The sequence below is a fragment of the Myotis brandtii genome, unplaced genomic scaffold, assembly GCF_000412655.1.
Source record: "Myotis brandtii unplaced genomic scaffold, ASM41265v1 scaffold18, whole genome shotgun sequence".
In the NCBI taxonomy this organism is placed as follows: Eukaryota; Metazoa; Chordata; class Mammalia; order Chiroptera; family Vespertilionidae; genus Myotis; species Myotis brandtii.
Window position 1 is genome coordinate 2,912,136 of NW_005356674.1, and position 20,043 is coordinate 2,932,178.

At 43.2% G+C, this 20,043-nt stretch overlaps 1 protein-coding gene across 1 annotated transcript in view; it reads right to left on the reverse strand.

Moving 5' to 3' along the window:
- The window catches only part of PCCB (propionyl CoA carboxylase, beta polypeptide), a 63,952-nt gene that overhangs the window by 15,971 nt on the left and 27,938 nt on the right, over positions 1–20,043 (reverse strand). Inside the window, exons 6-8 of the mRNA XM_014537503.1 lie at positions 18,317–18,425; positions 11,658–11,778; positions 10,137–10,218 (exon numbers count right to left, since the gene is read on the reverse strand). Coding sequence (XP_014392989.1) covers positions 10,137–10,218; positions 11,658–11,778; positions 18,317–18,425 — 312 coding nt within the window. The remainder of the gene's footprint in view (positions 1–10,136; positions 10,219–11,657; positions 11,779–18,316; positions 18,426–20,043) is intronic.

Below are 20,043 nucleotides of genomic sequence, written 5' to 3' on the forward strand. Positions count from 1 at the left end.
TAACAGTAGCAAAGTTACAGTTATGAAGTAGCAACGAAAATAATTTTATGGTTGGGGGTCACCACAACATGAGGAACTGTATTAAAGGGTCTCGGCATTAGGAAGGTTGAGAAGCACTGGGTTAGGGCATGAATTTGGCATGTTTTAATATTTTTGTATTGATTTCAGAGAAGAAGGGAGAGGGAGCGATGGAAACATCAATGATGAGAGAGGATCATTGATCGACTGCCTCCTACACAGACCCGGCAACCCGGGCATATGCTCTGACCAGGAATCAAACTGTGACTTCCATGGTTCATAGGTCAATGCTCAATCACTGAGCCACACTGGCCAGGCTGAATTTGGCATTATTCATTACACTTTTTAACTTTATTTTTAAATCATTTCAAGCTTATATAAAAATTTCTAGAATCACTTTTTAAAATGTATATATCCTTCACTCAGATTCCCCATTAACATCTTTAATATGTTTTTATTGATTTTTAGAGCGAGAAGAAGGGAGAGGGATAGAGAGAGAGAAACATCGATGAGTGAGAAACTTCATCAATCAAGCTGCCTCCTACATGCCCCCTACTGGGGATCAAGCTGTGCAACCGGGCATGTGCCCTGACAGGGAATCAAACCAGCAACCTTTATGGATCAATGCTCAACCACTGAGCCACACTAGCTGGCTAACATTTTACCACATAAGCTTTACCATTCCTTCTCTCTCCCAACCTATCTCCCTACCCTCTCTCTCTCACCCACTCTATCTGTGTGTGTGTGTGTGTGTGTGCATTCTCTTTCTACATATATATATATGAATACTAGAGGCCCAGTGCACGAATTCATGCATGGGGGATAGGGGATGATTGGGGCCTGCCAGCGGGAAGAAAGACCGCGGGAGATTGGCCGGCAGGCCCTGATTTAGGTGTGTAGCTGTGCTGAGGTAGCGGCAAACAAAGACCACAGACAGAGCATCCCAAAACAGCCTGAACACCAGCTACGCTGAGATGGAAATACAGCTCTACTTCGCTGCCTGCGCTCAGGCCACCTCACTCTCCCCAGGGTGGAGTTGCTGACAGACAGAGAAGTCGTCTCTTCTACCTCAGCCACACATTTTGCCTGAACACCAGCTACGCTCTGAGATGGAAATACAGCTCTACTTCTCTGCCCGCGCTCAGGCTGCCTCACTCTCCCCAGGGCGGAGTTGCTGACAAACAGAGAAGTCGTCTCTTCTACCTCAGCCACACATTTTCTCAGGGCTCCGCCCCCAAGCATGATAGGTAGCTGACTTCAACCAAGGGTGGCACGCTGCCATAGGAGCGCTAGCCAATCAGCGGCTGGGGGCCGGAAAGGGGTGGGGCCTCGTTAGAAGTGGCTGACAGGGGCAGAAGGGCAAGCAGCGCCGGAGGGTGCAGTGGCAGAGGTAAGATGGTGGTGGTGCTTACTTTATGTCTTTGCAGTTAGGCTGCTGCCTTGCCCCTTCTGCCCCCTCTGAGCTGCTACTCTGTCTCGATCAGCGTCGGGGTCGCTCTCCTCCTACAGGCTTCCCGGACCCAGATTCTCAGGTGCCCAGAGGCTTAGCCGGGGGGTAGGGACCGCGGGAGGTTGGCCAGTGCAGGAGCTTGGCTGTGGGAGTGCACTGACCACCACGGGGCAGCTCCTGTGTTGAGCGTATGCCCCTTGGTGGTCAGTGCACATTATAGCAACTGATCAACTGGTCGTTCCAGTCATTCAGTCGTAATGGTTGCTTAGGCTTTTATATATATAGATATACACACCCACAAAATTTTTTTCCTGATCCATTTGAGAGTAAGTTACAGATGTGATACCTCTTTACCTCTAAGTTCCTCACTGTGCATCTCCTACAAAAAAGGACATTCTCTTATATAACTATAGTGGTATTATCAAAATCAAAAAAATAACATTAATACTATTATCTATTATAAAACCTTATTCAAATTTTTCCAGTTATTCCAATAATATCCTTTTATAGCAACCAAAACCTGGTGCTAGAATCTTAGCCTAGATCACCTGGGGCTTTAGTGGTCATGTCTCTGTAGCCTCCTTTAATTTTTCCCTTTAATCTTTGTCTTTCACAATCATGACATCTTTGAAGACTACGATCGGTTATTGATATATTTGCCTTCTGTTTGGATTTGCTTCATGTTTAATTTCAGGTTAAACAGAGTATCATAAGAGTGTCCCTCTAGTGAATCACATCAAAAAACATATGGCGTTGGGGGATGCAGAAGGTGGAAGAAGGTAAAGAGAAGATAAATGGTGATAGAATTGACTTGGGGTGATAAACACACAATATACAGTGTAGACTTGTACACCTGAAGCCTATATAATTTTATTAACTGATGTCACCCCAATAAATTCAATTAAAAGGAATATTTAAAAATAAAATAAAAAGATACATGGTATCAATTTCTCCATTAATGATGGTGATATATGCCAGGTTTCTCCCTTATAAATTACTATTTTTTCATTTATAAGCATTTTGTGGGGAAATATGTTGAAACTATGTTCCTATACCTCATTAAATTTTCACCCACTAGGTTTACCATTCATTGATGATTCTTGCCTGACCCAATGATAATTGCCAATTGGTGATTTCTCTATCTCCATTTCCTTTCATTTCTTAATCAGCTTTATACTGTCAGAAAGATCTTTGCCTTTCTTATTTATTTGTATCATCCACAGTATGAACTTATGGATTCCTGTTTTATTTATGTAGATTGTAATCTCTTATCAACATTATTTTATGTTCACATTGACCCACATTTGCCAGTGAGAACACATTCAAGGTGGCTCCTAAATCCTTTTGATGTTTCTCCATCATTCTTTGAGTACTACCTTACATTCTGGAATTACCTTATTTTTGAGTTCTTGTATATTTTTTCCTGCCTCAAGTGTTGAATTAGCTCCTTTCTCCAAGGGACCCACATTCCTTTAAAGAGAAAGTGTGTGTGTGTGTGTGTGTCTGCTTCTAAGAAGCTGTCCTAAAGGACAAAGCTAGGAAATCCACAGGCACACACACTATGTCTAAAACTGATATAAAAAACCATGCATGTGTACTGATAACTCTAATTCTAGTCCAATTCAACTACAGTGTTCATTCTAGCTCTCACCCTTCAACAGTCATTAACTCCTTTCTCCTACAGTAGACACTTTACTACCGTTATCCTCAAAATTTACTCACACATTCTATCCCAAAATACAGAGAAAATGGTTTCAGACTGGCTCATTCCTATGACTGCAAAAGCACAAACCCAACTAAAATTCAGGATTTCTTTACCACTACTTCTGTCATTAAACTAAAGGTAGTTTTATTTTAAAGGATTTCCCCCAGTCTCATTGCATGTCTTTGCCTCCTTTGTCAAATATTAATTGACATACTAGTAAAGACATGGGTTTATTTCTGGGCTCTTTATTCTGTTTCACTGTTCTCTATGTCTATGCCAGTACCATGCCTCTTGGTTACTATGGCCTTGTAGTATAGTTTGATATCAGGTAGTATAATACCTTCAACTTTGTTCTTATTTCTCAAGATTGCTGAGACTATGAAGGCTCTTTTGTAGTTCCATATAAATTTTAGGAATATTTGGGTTCTAGTTCTGTGAAGTATACAATTGGTATTTTGATAAAGAATTGCATTTAGCCGTAACCGGTTTGGCTCAGTGGATGAAGCGTCGGCCTGCGGACTGAAAGGTCCTGGGGTCGATTCCGGTCAAGTGCATGTACCTTGGTTGCGGGCACATCCCCAGTGGGGGGTGTGCAGGAGGCAGCTGATCGATGTTTCTCTCTCATCGATGTTTCTAACTCTATTCCTCTCCCTTCCTCTCTGTAAAAAATCAATAAAATATATATTTTTTTAAAAAGAATTGCATTTAATCTATAGACTGCTTTGGATAGTATAGACATTTTAATGTTAATTTTTCCTATTTAATGAGCACAGTATATGCTTCCACTTATTTGTATCTTCCTCAATCTCTTTCTTCAGTGTCTTATAATTTTCCTAGTATGGGTCTTTTACCTCCTTGGTTAAGCTTATTCCTAGGTACTTAATGTTTTTTATGCAGTTGTAAATGAGATTGTTTTTAAGTTTCTCTTTCTGATAGACCACTGGTATATAAAAATGCCACCAATTTCTGAATATTAATTTTGTATCCTCTGTAAAGCATTTTAAAAAGCAGATAATCCCAATGCTATTTAAATTGTTCCAGAGCATAGAAAAAAGAAAACTTACAAATTCTCTTTATGATACTTTATGAACTGAACTGTGCACCCCCCAACACAATTTATAGGTTGAAGCTGAACCCTCAATATGACTATATTTGGAAATAAGGCCTTAAAGGAGATAAGGTTAAATGTGGTGATACGAGAGAGACCCTATTCTGATAGTACTGGTGTCCTTATAAGAAAAGAAAGAGACACCAGAGATCACTCTTTCCATGTGCACATAGCAGAAAGACCACATCAGCACACAGCAAAAGACACCACCTGCAAACCAGGACGAGGCCACACCTTGATCTTGGACTTCTAGCCTCAGAACTGTGAGAAAATAAATTTCTGTGATTTAAGCCACCAGTCTGTGGAATCTGTTATGGCAGCCCTAGCAGTCTAATACATGAAACAAATACAACATTGACACCAAAACCAATTTTAAAATACCTAAAAAAAAAAAAAATCAGTATCACATTCTATTGATGCAAAAATCCAAAATAACACATTAACAAAACATAACAAGATAAAATTATAAATAGATCTAAAGAGAAAAATCACATGATCACCATAAATGCTGAAAGGGCATTTAACGATATTTAATACCCATCCCTGATTTTTAAAAAGCAAGCAAAACACAATAAAAATTAATATACGCCCTAGCCGGCTGGTTTGGATGAGTAGATAGAGCGTTGGCCTGCGGACTGAAGGGTCCCAGGTTCGATTCTGGTCAAGGGCACATGCCTGGGTTGTGGGCTCAGTCCCCAGTAGGGGGCATGCAGGAGGCAGCCGATGAATGATTCTCATAATTGATGTTTCTATCTCTTTTTCCCTCTCCCTTCCTCTCTGAAATCAATAAAAAAATATTTTTTTAAAAAAAATTAAATTAAATTAAAATAAGAACCAGTGGTAGCTTTCTGAACATGAGAAAAAGATATAATTTAAAAAAAAAACCCACTGCCCTAGCTGGGTTGCTCAGTTGGTTGGAGCATCGTCCTGTACACCAAAAGGTTGCGGGTTCAATTCCCAGTCAGGACACATATCTATGCAGCAGGCTCCATCCCTCATCGGGGTGCACACAGGAGGCAATCAATCAATGTTTCTCTCTCACATCGATGTTTCTCTCTTTTTCCCTTTCTCTCTCTCTGAAATCAATAAACATATCCTTGGGTGAGGATTAAAAATAATAATAATAATAAAAAATAAATTTTAAAAACACTAATGGCAGTCTATCTACAGTTAGTGACAAGATGTCCATCATCACAGTCATCACTCATTATTGCATTTAGTAAAATATAGAGGGGAGACAGGCTAAGCCTCTCCTAGATGAGATTAGAATTTCCTTTAGTTACTCCTCAAACCCTGTAACCAATCAGCATAGATAAAACGGAAACCAGCAGCAACAGGGACCTGCTTTATCAGCAAAGACCCTCCCAATCCTAACACATCTCAGTTAAGCCTCAGAACAACCACTGCATGACCTTACCCTCATTATAAAAGTAAAAAACCCAGCCCTGGGTAGAGACTTTAGGATGCTAATAAAACACGTATCACATGTTAGAGCATGTAGCTCCACTGCACCTGCATGAGCCAGCGCCAGCCCACCAAAAGAAGGACCCAGAGGATGAACCAAAAGAACAAAGAAATCCAGCACTACGGGTGCCAGACTCCAGCAGCAGATGGGGGAGCCTTGCTCTCTCCTGGTGGGTGCTCCCTTGATGCATTTAACTTTTTCCTTGTCCCAAATAAATCTCTTCTTTGTGAATCAGTTTTGCCTATTCTCTTGATTTCTGTCCTGAGAGGGGTAAGAACTCTCTCCATCGGCGACAGAGGTACAGTCAGTGCAATTACACAAGGGAAAGAAATGACAAAATAATTAAAAAGGAAAAGATAAAACTCTTTATATGCAGGCATTATACTAGTACACTTGAAAAACCCAAAAGAATTAACAGTAAAAAACTATCACAGCCCTAGTCAGTTTGGCTCAGTGGGTAAAGCATCAGTCTGCAGACCAAAGAGTCCCGGGTTCGATTCCAGTCACAGGCACATACCTTGGTTGCAGGCTCCTCCCGGCCCGGGCCCTAGTCTGGGCTTGTGCAGGAGGCAACCAATCGATTTGTTTCTCTCACATCGATGTTTCTCTCTGTTTCTCCCTCTCTCCCTAAAAACCAATGGAAAAATATCCTCAGGTGAGGATTAACAAACAAAAATAAAGAGAGAGAAAGAAACAAAAAACTTACCAGAAATCCTCAGAGAACTTAATAGGAAACAGGATATGCCCTGGCCAGTGTGGCTCAGTTGGTTGGGCATCTGCCCATGTGCTAAAAGATTACCGGTTCGATTCCTGGTCAGGACACATGCCTGGATTGCCCTAGTAGGGGGCATGCAGGAGGCAGCCAATCAGATGTTTTGCTCTCACATCAATGTTTCTCCCTTCCTCTCTCTAAAAATCTTAAATAAATAAAAAAGAGAAAGAAAAAAAAGGTAATAGGATATAAAAATGATAAACAGAATCAATAGCTTTATTTATACCTCAAAAAACAGAAGACAGAAAAGACCTCATTTATGGTGATTGTAGGGGGCGGGACGGAGGAGAGTATAGGGAGGATAAATGATGATGGGGGGAAAAAAAAATAAATAAAAAACTAAAGGCAGGGATATTCCCTGATGCAGAAAAAAAAAAAAGACCCACTTATAATAAAAAGATGAGATACTTAGGAATCAATTTAATAAGATACGTGAAAAGCCTACAGAAGAAAATCTTTAAAACAATTCTCAAGGGGAAAAAAGTACAGTTTTAGCAAATAAAAATACAAGCTATATTTTTAAGATTGTTTCAAATTTATAAGGATGTCAGTTCTCCCAGGTTAGTTCATAAATTTAACAGGATCCCAATAAAAATAATACAGGATTCCTTATTTCCACCCAGTTCCACCCTGAAACAAGACAAACTGACTCTAAAGTTTATATGGAAAAATAAACAAACAAGATTAGGCAAGAAAACTCTGAAAGAAGGATAATCAAGATGAACTATTCCTACCAGATTGAAAGCATACTATAAACTCTCAATAATAAAAATAGCATGGTCTTAGCCAAGTGTTGGCGAGAACATGAAGGAACTGGAACTTTCATAGACTGCTGGTGGGAGTGCAAAATGGTACAATCCCTTTTTTGAAAAACCCTTTGACAGTATCTACTAAAGCTAAATGTATGCATGACGCGCTCCTTTCATTCCTAGGTATGGGTCCAAGAGAAATGTATAAGTAATTCACCAAAATCACAAAATAGTATGTTCATATCAGAACTATTTGCAATAGTCCCAAACTATGAATTACCCAAATGTCCATCAACAGTAGATAAACTGGTCTGTTCATACAAAAGACTAAAGAGACCAATGAGAACATATGCAACAACATGGACAAATCTTCCAAACACTGAGTGAAAGAAGCAAAACACAAAACACCACATACTATATGACTCCATTAACATAATACACAAAACCCAGAAAAATTACCTGGTGCTGTTAGTGGTAATTTCTCTCAGGGGTCTGGGGGGAAACAGTGACTAAGAAGCAAGCACCAGGGAGGCTTCTCTGTTTCTCCATCATTTGATTTGATCTATTCTATGCAATATTGTTTGTTACTTAGGAAGGTTTATATTTTTTTCATATAGTTACCTCTATTACTATACCAATTAAATGTCCTTAGTCCCCTAGGTTTAGCAATTAGAAAAGTCATTAGGAGGTTTGTCACTCAACAGAGGGAGAAAACCAGAAGCCAGAGCCCAGTGAGGAGAAAATAAAGAGACAGGAGTAGTTTAGATCAGAGGTCACCAACCGGTGGTCTGCGGACCAATGGTGATCTGTGAGGTCCGAAAGGTTGGCAACCGCTGGTTTAGATGAAAAGGGAGAAAAGAATTTGAACAGCAATTAAACAGAGATATAGGTTAAGAGGTTCTTTTGTGTGTTTTTTAAGCAGATGAGAAAGCTATACATGTTCATACACATTTATTCCTAAAAGAAAGAAGTTATGAGAGGGATAAAAAGTTAAAGGTTTTTTTGTTTGTTTTTGTCTGTTAAATATATTTTTATTGATTTCAGAGAGGAAGGGAGAGAGAGATAGAAACATCAATGATGAGAATCATTGATTGGCTGCCTCCTGCACACCCCCCTCCAGGGATCGAGCCCGCAACCCAGGCATGTGCCCTTGACCGGAATCGAACCTGGGACCCTTCAGTCCACAGGCCAACACTCTCTCCACTGAGCCAAACTGGCTAGAGCAAAAGTTAGAGGTTTAAAAAAAAAAAGAAACCATCAAGAAAGCAAGACTTTAGCTGGGGAAGGATGGAGTCAGGAGCCTAGGTAGAGACATCTTGCTTAGGAACCCAAGTGGAGACACCTTATTGATGAGGCTGAAAGAAATGGTCACTTGTGGGGTGATAAACGTGATGCTCTCAATTTTCTCCATAAAGGAAATGCCCATATCATCTGATCAGAGTGGGAAGTGGAGAAAGAAGTTAGGGGTTGGATCAGGCCTTAGGAAAAGTGAAGTACAGATGCTGAGGGGAGACCCACAGCGCATACTCCGACCAGAGAGGCACACTGAGGACCCAGCTCAGGCTGGAGCGGGGCTCTGGGCTTTCCTCCAGCACCCTCCAGCCCCGCAGGGAGTACTTGGAAAGATGACTGAAGCCTTGAACCAGGGACAGGGCTCTACAGGGCAAAAGGAGAATCGGGGGCTCTTGACTGAGACCCGATTTTACCTTCTTCACAGTATTTTTTGGACCTAAAATGACCCTTGCCATGTATGCTTTTGTTTTCTCTCTCTCACTTCCTAGTAAACGTGAGGTCCTTGAGGCAGGGATTTTGTCCATCATGGTGTCAGATAGAGCCAGCACTGGGAACAGTGCCCGGCCATTAGTATCTGGTAGAGTGGCAGAGTCCAAGCTGGGACAAGAAAGCAGAAGCAGGAGGGGTTGAGGACTCCAGAGGAATAAGAAGATTGAGGGCTGGAGAGTCAAGGAGCAGAGGTAGTGGGAGAGGAACAGGCACAACTGTGAGGATGTAGACAGTGCTGAAGGCTGAGGTCAGAGACGGGCAGGCTGGTAGAAAGGTCTTGTCTTCACAGCTCTCATGGTGCTCAATAGGCTATAATCTAGCAATGAGGAGAGGCAGAGTCTGCCCATGGTTACTGACTCACGCTGGCTCCCCAGAGTATAGGAGGAGAAGTAATAGGTCACTGGGGGAGCCAGGGCTCTGGGAGAGGCTGTGCCTATAGAGTCATCTGCTTCTGGTAAGCAAGGACTGCTGAGAACACAGTGTGCATATGAGAGTCTGAAGGAGACAATAGCCATCAACAGATGCCCTGATACTGTCCTTTCTTCATAACAATCCAGGGATCTGCTATACCAACAAAAAGGTACAAATGACTCCTATCTCCCCAGAGTGACTGACTTATGTACCTATCTACACAGACACACACATGCGCACGCGCGCACACACACCTAGACATTGTCAGAGGATACCCTATGTACTTTCCTTTCTCTAGAAAGGCAAAATGCCCTCTAAGCATAAGGCTCCAAACAAAGGCACCTAACAGTCACCTGGCCTCAACTCCAGACTCTAGGGCCATGGCCCCTTCTCTATGCACCTGAGTGTGCCATCAAAAACTCCTGAGCTCTGTTGGACCAATTGGCTCCTTCTCCCTCCAGCCCTCAAGTCCATCCAAGCGGGTGGAGTGCCTACAACCACTAACTCTTCCCAAAATACTCTACTCAGTGGTCCCTGGTCTTGGTCCACCCCATGCTCTGCCTGTATTGCCAGGTGTTAAGGCCTGTGGGTCCAGCGCCTCCTCACTAGGTTAAAGCACAATGACCATGGACGTGGCTGAGCTAGCATAGGCAAGACAGGCAGATGCGGCACTTACAGAGTGTATGATGTCCACCATGTTGTAGGCTTTGGTAGATTCCAAAGGGACAATGGTATCAAGCTCAGGAACCAGACGGTCACTTTGGATAGAAAAAGAAGACGATATAATCAACACCAGAAGAACCAGTTATCTTCTATGAGTGGGGGATGGGAGAGGAAATGAGGGCTGGGCTGATTCGTCCTTACTGGGCTTTCAAAGCAGTCCCCAAAGATGTATTCCTTTGTTGCCACCATATTAAACTGGACCTAAGCTTGGTATTAATCCAAAAGATCTGTTTTCATTTAGAAGAAAAAAATGGGCTTACTCCCCTGAAGGTGATTCCTTCATTTATGCTCTCTGAATAACTCCTGTGTCCTAGGTACTGTGTACGGCACTAAAGGACACTGTAGCAAACACAGGACCCAGTTTAACTTTCCGAGGCATCATGAAGAAAAGAACAAGGACGTGTAAATGCAGTCAGAGTTCTGCTGAAATTACTTGGGTTTACGTTCCCTGCTGGAAGGCAAATCTGCTGGAGCTCCTCTAAAAAGCAAAGCAGCTGGCCCCCTGGTGTGACAAGGACTAACCAGTCACACAGGCTCCTGGCTCTCAGCTTCCTCCTGCCTCTATGTGACTGAGCAGGAGCCCCGCAAGGGCCCACTCCCAGGCCACAGGAGGACTCAGCAACATGCCCCTCCCCTTCAAGCTCTCATCCCTTCCTGTCCCATGTGGGAGGCTGAGGTTGTTCTGACCCTGAGATATACCCGTGGGATGAGATTTGCCTTGATCAAACCACATGCCCAATCCAGCCCAACTTCCCAGAGAGCTCTGCACTGGGGCATTGGGTACAGCCCCACCAGATAATAAAATACTACCATTTACACATATGCATATAGCTTCCCTAAGATCCTATGAAGAGGGGGTATGGTTGGGCCAAAACAGGCTACTGGTATTTAGACATTTCTGAGCCCCTGGGCCATAACACCTTTAAATGATGTCCTAAATCTCTGATTTACTCTGTGGTACCCCCCTCCCCGCCCATACACACACACATCAGGCAGTAGCCCCAACAGCAAGAAGGAAAGAAGGCCTTCTCTAGATGGCCAGCAACACACCCTTCCCCAGGACTACCCCAGCCTCTGGCCACAAGCAGGTGTGCGTAAGAACATTTCCTAAAAGGCATGCTGTCTGTACCACTTCACAATTATTTCATATCAAGACACACACCCAAAAACTTCCATCTCTAATTCTGGACAAAACAAGACTCTAAGAATCAAATTTTTTGGCCACTCTTTATTACCAAACTACGTATCAGATATTACACAGAGGAAAAAGGTAAGAAAAAAAGTAAAACCTTTCTTTGCTCCTGTACACAGACGTCTCACCATTGCCCACACCTGGGAAACACACCACTGCACCCCACAATCTAACCCAGGCTACCCACTGGGAGAGATGCTGAAGGTCCAGCTAGGGCAGAGTGGCTAGACACAAGCAAGCCAACCTGCAAAATGAGAGAAGGTGCTCCAGCCTGCAACTCACCTGGGATCATGGCACTCTCGGATGGGAGCTGGGTCCTGGCTGCTGAGGGGCAGGTAGTTGAAGAACTCCCGGAGATTACACAAGGCGTCCACATCATTTTCGAAAGCTCTGTGAGCAACACCTGAGAAAACAGGAAGAATATAATGGGCCAGGCAGCCTGTCAGCCCAAAAATGCTGCTTCATGCCCACCTGCCCCTTCTAGGGCATGTCTGAAGCAGACTGCTGATCGCTCTGCCCTCCGCACCCTCCACCAAGGATGGGCTACCACATACCTTCCGGCTGACCTTCAGTTCAGGCAGCCTGTTCCCTCTGCTCTGTACCTCTGCAAAGGGCACCCCTTTCTTATTTCAGATCTTTGCTCTAATGTCACCTACTCAGACAGGCTTTCCCTGACACCTCCCTAGAGCACACCCGTCCCCCAACACCCCTCACTTTCCATCCCTGTACCATGTGGGAGTTCTCTTCGCACTTTTCCCTGCCACACCTGTCCATTTCCTTCCCTGTGTCCTGCCTGGCATCTCTCCTAGAATATCAGCTCCAACTGGGTAGAGACCAGGCCTGTCTTACTTACCCCTGTAGTCCTGCATCGAGAATGATGCTTAATTATATGTCAATTACCTCTCAACAAAGCTGGGAAATAAAAAAGTAAACGAATAATGGCTGGCACATAATGTCATGGTTCTCAGCAACGGTGGAAGGAGGAAAGGAGGGAACCACCTGGCCCCAGTGAGGATTAAACCATCATTCCTCAGGAACACGCCGAAATCGTAGACCAGCCAAATGAGGCCAAAGACATGAGAGAGAAAGGAGGACCAGAAGCTCTCTCAGACTCACCGCACCGGACTCCCTGCTTCCACTGTTGCCCCATAGTCTCTTCTCTACACAACAACTAAAGTTAGCTTTTTAAGTCCGATCATGTCATGTCTCTAAACCAAGCCTCTCCCTACTCCCCCGTGCCCTTCACTATGCATGCCAGCCACTCTCCTTCCACAGGGCCTCTGCATAGGCTGTTCCCTCTGCCTGCAATGCTTCTCCCCTCGACAGCCATGCAGGAAACTCCTTCAAATCTGCTCAACTATTCTCTTCACAATGCAGCCGGCCCTTACCACCCTATTTAAAACTGCAACAATCCCAACCCCCTTTACTCTGCTCTACTTTTTCCACAGCACATATTACTTATTTATTAAGCTTACGGTTTATAGTCTATCTTCTCTGCTAGAATATAAGACCCATAAAGGCAGAGATCTTTTTGTGTCTTTCACAAATGTATTCCTGGGACATAGGACAATGCTTGAAATAGGCATTAAATGAATACAGGGTGGGGCAAAAGTAGGTTTACAGTTGTGCCTATGGAAAATAATACAATTAATAATAATTAATAAATAGCACGAGAATAAACTGTTTCATGTACTCACAACTGTAAACCTACTTTTGCCTTACTCTGTTTGTTGATGAATAAAAAGTATGTTCCTCAGACAGAATTCTTTCATTCAAGATTTATAAATTTGCACAGCCACTTTGGAAGACAGCATGGCAGTTCCTCAAAAAGTTAAACAGTTACCACTTGACCCAGCAATTCCACTCCTAGGTATATACCCAAGAGAAACAAAAACTTGTACATGGATGTTTATAGCAGCATATTCATGACAGCCAAAGTGAAAACAATTCATGACAGCCAAAAAGTTTAATTGATCAATGGATAAACAAAATGTGGTACAGCCATATATTGAAATATAATCTAGCCCTAGCTGGTTTGGCTCAGTGGATAGAGTGTCAGCCTATGGACTGAAGGGTCCCTGGTTAGATTCTGGTCAAGGACACATGCCTGGGTTGCAGACTGAATCCCCAGTGTGTGGCATGCAGCAGGCAGCCGATCAATGAGTTTCTCACATCATTGATGTTTCTAACGCTCTCTCCTTCTCCCTTCCTCTCTGAAATCAACAAAAATATATTTTTTAAAATATTATCTAGTAAAACAGGAATGAAGTACTGATTCATGCTACAATATGATAAGTAAATATTATTGTGCTCAGTAAAACAAATCTGTTTGAAAACACTACATATATGATTTCATTTATGTTCATACATATTAAAATAGATAAATCCATGGAAAGAGAAAGTAGATTAGTGATTGCTTAGAGACAGAGTATTTTGAAGGAAATGGAGAGCAAATGCTAACAGGTAGGGGGTTTCTTTCTAGTGTGATGAAAATGTTCTAAAATGGACTGGTGATACTTGAACAACCTGTGAATATATTAAAACCACTGACTTGCATACTTGAAATGTGTATTTCACATGTATGGTATGTGAATTAATACATAAAACCCTAATATGCAAATAGACCGAACGGTGTAACAACTGAACAACCAAACAACTGGTCACTATGACGTGCACGGACCACCAGAGGGGGCGAGCGGAACATGGCGGGCATTGGTAGCAGGTGGCAGAGCTCAGAACGTGGTGGGCAGGCGGCAACGGGATGGTGGAGCAGGTAAGCAGGGCACCAAACCAAGGCGGGGCACCAGTCGCTGTCATTGGGGCAAGCCTGTGGTGGTTACTGAAAATTCTTTTGCTCCCACGCACCGCAGTCCCACCCAGCGCTCGCACCTGCTGCCAGCGCCAGCTCCACTTGCACCCGCTGCCAGTACCAGAGCTGCCGCTCACACCCGCTGCCACGCCCAGCACCGGCCCCAATCGCTCGGCGCATCAGCAGATGTGAGCAGCGGCTGCCAGCCCCGATCGCCCCTCAGAGCTTCTCCATCTCTCCCTGCTCCTGAGGGGCAATTGGGGCCGGCAGCTGCCTCTCGCACCCGCTGCTGGTGACAGCTCTGCTCACACCCGCTGCCGATGCCGGGCCCCACTCTCATCCACAGCTAGCACTGGAGCTGCCACTCACACCACTGCAAGTTAATATGCAAATAGACCAAACAGTGGAACAACCGAACAACCTGTCACTATGACATGCGCTGATCACCAGGGGCACGTGTGGAACATGGCAGGCATCGGCCGCAGTGGGATGGTGGAGCAGGTGAGCGGGGCGCCAGACCAAGGCAGGGCGCCAGTCACTGTCATTGGGGCGAGCCTCTGGTGGTTGTTGAAAATGCTTTGTTCCTGCATGCCGCTGTCCCACCAGCGCTCGCACCTGCTGCCAGCACCAGCCCTGTTCACACCCGCTGCTGGCGCTGGAGCTGCCACTCACACCCACTGCCAGTGCCCAGCACCACCCCCAATCACTTGGCGCTGTCAGTGGGTGCGAGCAGTGGCTGCCGCCCCGATTGCCCCTGAGGGCTTCTCCACATCCCCCTGCTCCTGAGGGGTGATTGGGACAGTAGCTGCCACTCACACCCGATGACGGCGCCAGCCCCAATCGCTCCACACCGTCAGCAGGTGCAAGCGGGGCCAGCGCCATCAGCACATGGGAGCGGTGGTGGTGGGAGCAGGGCTGCTGGCAGAGAGGGGACCAGGGGCCACAGTGGGAGGGGCCTCAGCGGGGGCGCGGAGGATGTGCCGAGACCCGCCCCTGTGCCCACCGCAGCCTCGCAGCCCAGTCCTTTCATGGTGCACGAGTTCATGCACTGGGCCCTTAGTATCTCAATAAAGCTGTTATCAGAAGTCTATGTCCACCACAAACATGTAATATTTGTTGAAATAAAAAATAGATATTTCATCAAATCTAAGATGTAATCAAGACTAAACATTATTTTATATCCCAGTAAGAAATAAAAACTGCTGTCAAGTAAGCCCTGAGACAGAAGAGTGATGACAAGCTGTGGTGGATTCTTGGTGTGTATTGGAGCTGATGGACAAGGAAAAAAATGAATCAAGACTTTCACGAGGCTACTGGTCAAGATGGTGGTATAGGTAAATACAGTACTTGCATCCTCCCATAACTACATCAAAATTACAACTAGACCACAGAAAAACCATCATTCAGAACCACCTGCAGTTTAACTGAATAAAGTTTTACAACTAAGGATATAAAGAAGCCACATCAAGACTGGGAGGAGTGGAGACACAAACTAGCTGGTCCCGCACCCAGGTGTGGCAGATAAAAATCCAGAGGGACAGCCCTGGCGGGTCTGGCTCAGTGGTTAAAGTGTCTGTCAGCCTGAAGACTAAAGGGTTCCGGGTTCGATTCTGGTCAAGCACATGTATCTTGGTGGCAGATTCATTCCTGGCCCTGGTCAGGTGCATGCGGGAGGCAACCAATCAATGTTTCTCTCACATCGATATTTCTCTCTCTCTGTCTCTCCCCTTCCCTTGTACTCCCTCTAAAAATCAATGGAACCCTAGCTGGTTTGGCTCAGTGGATAGAGAGTTGGCCTGCAGACTGAAAGGTCCCAGGTTCGATTCCGGTCAAGGGCACATGCCCAGGTTTCAGGCTCAATCCCCAGTAGGGGGTGTGCAGGAGGCAGCCGATCAATGATTCTCTCTCATCATTGATGTTTCTATCTCTCTCTCCCTCTCCCTTCCTCTCTGAAATCAATAAAAAATATATTAAAAAATAAAAATCAATGGAAAAATACCCTTGAGTGAGGATTACCAAAAAAATAAGCAAGTAAAAGGGTAACAAATACATATTTATCAACAATTGAATCTAAAAAAATAAATAAATAAACAAGCAAGCAGAACAGATTCAAAGAACATTTTGATGGTTGCCAGATGGGAGCGAGGTTGGGAGATGGATGAAAAAGATGAAGGAATTAAGAAGTACAAATTGGTAGTTACAGAATAGTCACAGGATGTAAAGTACAGCATAGGGAATATCTTCTATCTATATATATAAAAGCCTAATATGCAAGTGTCCCCTCAGGAGTTCAACCGGGAGACAGAGAGTTCGATCGCTCACTATGAAGTGCACTGACCACCAAGTGGCTGCGCGGAACAAAGCAAGGCCCTGGCCAGCAGCTGGCAGCCGGGGAAAGGATGCCCCGGCCGGCAGCTGGAAGGAAGGCACCAATTGGCCCTGATCGCCGGCCAGGCCTAGGGACCCTACCCGTGCATGAATTTCATGCACTGGGCCTCTAGTAGTCAATAATATTCTAACAACTATGTATGGTGTCATATGGGTACTAGATTTATTGGGATGATCACTTCATTAAGTTATGTAGTGTCTGATCTCTGGGCTATACACCAGAAACTAATATAATATTGTATGTCAACAGTAACTGAAAAATGAAAAATTATTTAAAATAAAAAATCTAAGTCTTTACTGAAATTAAGACATGCCTCTATGTTATGTACATTAAGAAAGAAAAAATTTAAACCAAAAAATAAAAAACCAACAGTTAAATCATGACCCATTGAGTTAACTACAGTACAATGCAGTGCAAAAATTAGTCATACCAGCCTCGCATTGCTTTTAAATCTTTCAAAGAGGAAATTACTCCTGTCTTTAGTTTCTGTGTGGCAGGCAATCCTTTTACAACTTTGTGTATTTTTCCAAGAAAATGTGGAATTCCAACCATTACTCTGCCAACAAATGTCTTCACTAATATCAGATTCGTGCCCTGCTCCCAATTCCATGCCTCTCAGTATAAACCAGCAGTCGTCAACTTTTTGGACCTCACGGACCACCAGTGGTCCGCGGACCACCAGTTGGTGACCGCTGGTATAAACAATAACTTTTTGTTTCAATGCCAAAGCAACAAATAATCTTTATATATTTTGAACTCGGCATATGTGGCAAATAACCTCAAAGAGGTAGCTATGACCAAGTTCATGAATATGTGGGCCATGATCATCACATTACAACTGTACCTGGCCAATAGCTGCTGGAGGCTAGGACCAGTCGTTAGCATAATACATGCAGGAGGTCCATCAAAAGGTTGATGGACACCTTCAGCAGGGCTGAAAATCTGCATGTTATTACCTGCTGCTGGAACAGCGGAATGCAGTTCCCCCAACCTGATAATCTTTTTATTGTTTACCAGGCCTTACCTTTGCTATGTATATCTGCTTTGCTAGAGGGCAAATTGTGTGAATAAAAAGCCCTGGCTGTGGAGATTCGAGGAGCTTAGTCACTAGCCCTCCAAAATGCCTTTAAAATTCATATTTTTTCTCTAGCCTCTTCATTCATTTACGCACAGCCCCTTTTCCAGATTCCTGTACCCTTCTAGATGCTGAGAATGACCTGGCAAATAGTGATTGGTAAAATGCCATCTATGCTAAGACATACCTCAACTTTGGAGTAAAACAAAGTTAGAGTAAAATAGGACATTTTTTTAAAGATTCAACTGTGTATATATAAGTCATATCTCTTATAACCACCATGCCAGTTAGCTTTAAAATTTTAAATATCAAAGCATTTGTACTACTTTAACGAATTTGTTACTAAATCCATCTTTATTACTATATCTGTAGCCAATATACCATACCACCGTCTTCTCAAATAAATTCTGCCAATTAAGTGACATTTGTAAAAGACACCATACCACATGGAATTCCAACCATTCCAATACACCATACCACATGGAATTCCAATTTACAAATAAATTGGCAGAGTAATTCCAACCATTACTCTGCCACATGGAATTCCAACCATTACTCTGCCAATTTACAAATAAATTCTGCCAATTAAGTGACATTTGTAAAAGACTGTCACCATTCTCTTTGGCAATGACCTTAAAAACAGTGAGGTGAGCCTCGAGGCCTCTAACCTGACATGGTGGTGTGGGTCTTGGCCCCACCGAGCTCCTCCTGGGTAACGTCCTCATTGGTGACAGACTTCACCACATCAGGGCCAGTGATAAACAGGTAGGAGGTATCCTGAAATCAGAAAATTCCAGAAGGATCAATGTCAGAGCAGCAGAACTAGATGGAGCCTTAGGGTTCACACAGCTGAAAAGACAATAACAAAGAGAGCAGTGACACACAGAACCAGGGAAGGATGCAGCTCAAAGATACCTATCCAAACTAAAGACCCAAGTTTTCCCTATTTTTTAAATCTTCATTTCCTGTCTATCTTTAAAATCTTCATTGCGTGGCTGTATCTCAGCAAAATGACGTGGAGTGTGGCTAACATTTCCAGGTCATTCATCTGTAGAACACCCTACCAAGTGGCCCTTACTCATAACTTGTGGTACCTGAAGCTTTTTTCTAAGCACTTCATGAAAATGTGTCATTAAAGCCTAGGTATTATTACATTACCACCCCATTAACAGATGAAAAAACTGAGGGACTGTGATGGTATGCAGCTTGTCTAAAATGAACCAGCTACCTTAAATGAAGCCATTTGGAGACAATGATAATCAATGCTTTGGTGCACTCAGAAGGGGACAGGCTTTTACTTTTTAATTTTTCTTTTTCTTTTTTTTTGTTTTTTTGTTAATCCACACCTGAGAATATTTTTCCATTGATTTTTAGAGAGAGTGGAAGGGAGGGGGAGAGACAGAGAGAGAGAGAGAGAGAAACATTGATGTGAGAGAGAGACATCCATTGGTTTATAGAACATTTCATCCCATAGCTGCGGAATATACATTCTTCTCAAGTGTACATGGGTCATTTTCAAAGACAGACCACATATTAGGACACAAAACAAGTCTCTACAAGTTCAAGAAGATTGAAATCATATCAAGCATCTTCTCAGATCACAATGGAATGAAATTAAAAATCAACTACAGTAAAAACACTCAAAAACATTCTAACACCTGGAGGCTAAAAAATAGCATGTTAAACAATTAATGGGTCACCAATTATATCAAGAAAGAAATAAAATAAATCCTTGAAACAAATGAAAATGAACACACAACAACCCCAAATCTCTGGAACACAGCAAAAGCAGTCCTGAGAAGAAAGTTCATAGCACTACAGGCCTACCTAAAAAAATAAGAAAAATTAATAATAAACTATTTAACCCTACAACTTAAAGTGTTAGAAAGAGAACACAAGAAAAGCCCAGAGCAAGTAGAAGGAAGGAAATAATAAAGATCAGAACAGAAATAAATGACATAGAGATTTAAAAACCAGTACAAAAGATCAATGAAACCAAGAGCTGGTTCCTTGAAAAAATAAACAGGATTGATGGACCATTAGCAGGACTCATCAAGAAACAGAGAGGACCCAAATAATTAAAATCAGAAACAAAAGCAGCAAATAACAATGGACACCACAGAAATACAAAGGCTTATAAAAAAAATACTATGAACAGCCATATGCCAACAAGCTGGACAACATGGACAAAATGGACAAATTCCTAGAAAAATACAATCTCCCAAAACTGAATCAGGAAGAATCAGAAAACCTGAATAGGCCAATAACAACTGATGAAATAGAAGCTGTAATCACCCGGCCGGCATGGCTCAGTGGTTGAGCGTCGACCTATGAACCTGAAGGTCAGGGTTCAATTCACAGTCAGGGCACATGCCTGGATTGCAGGCTCAATCCC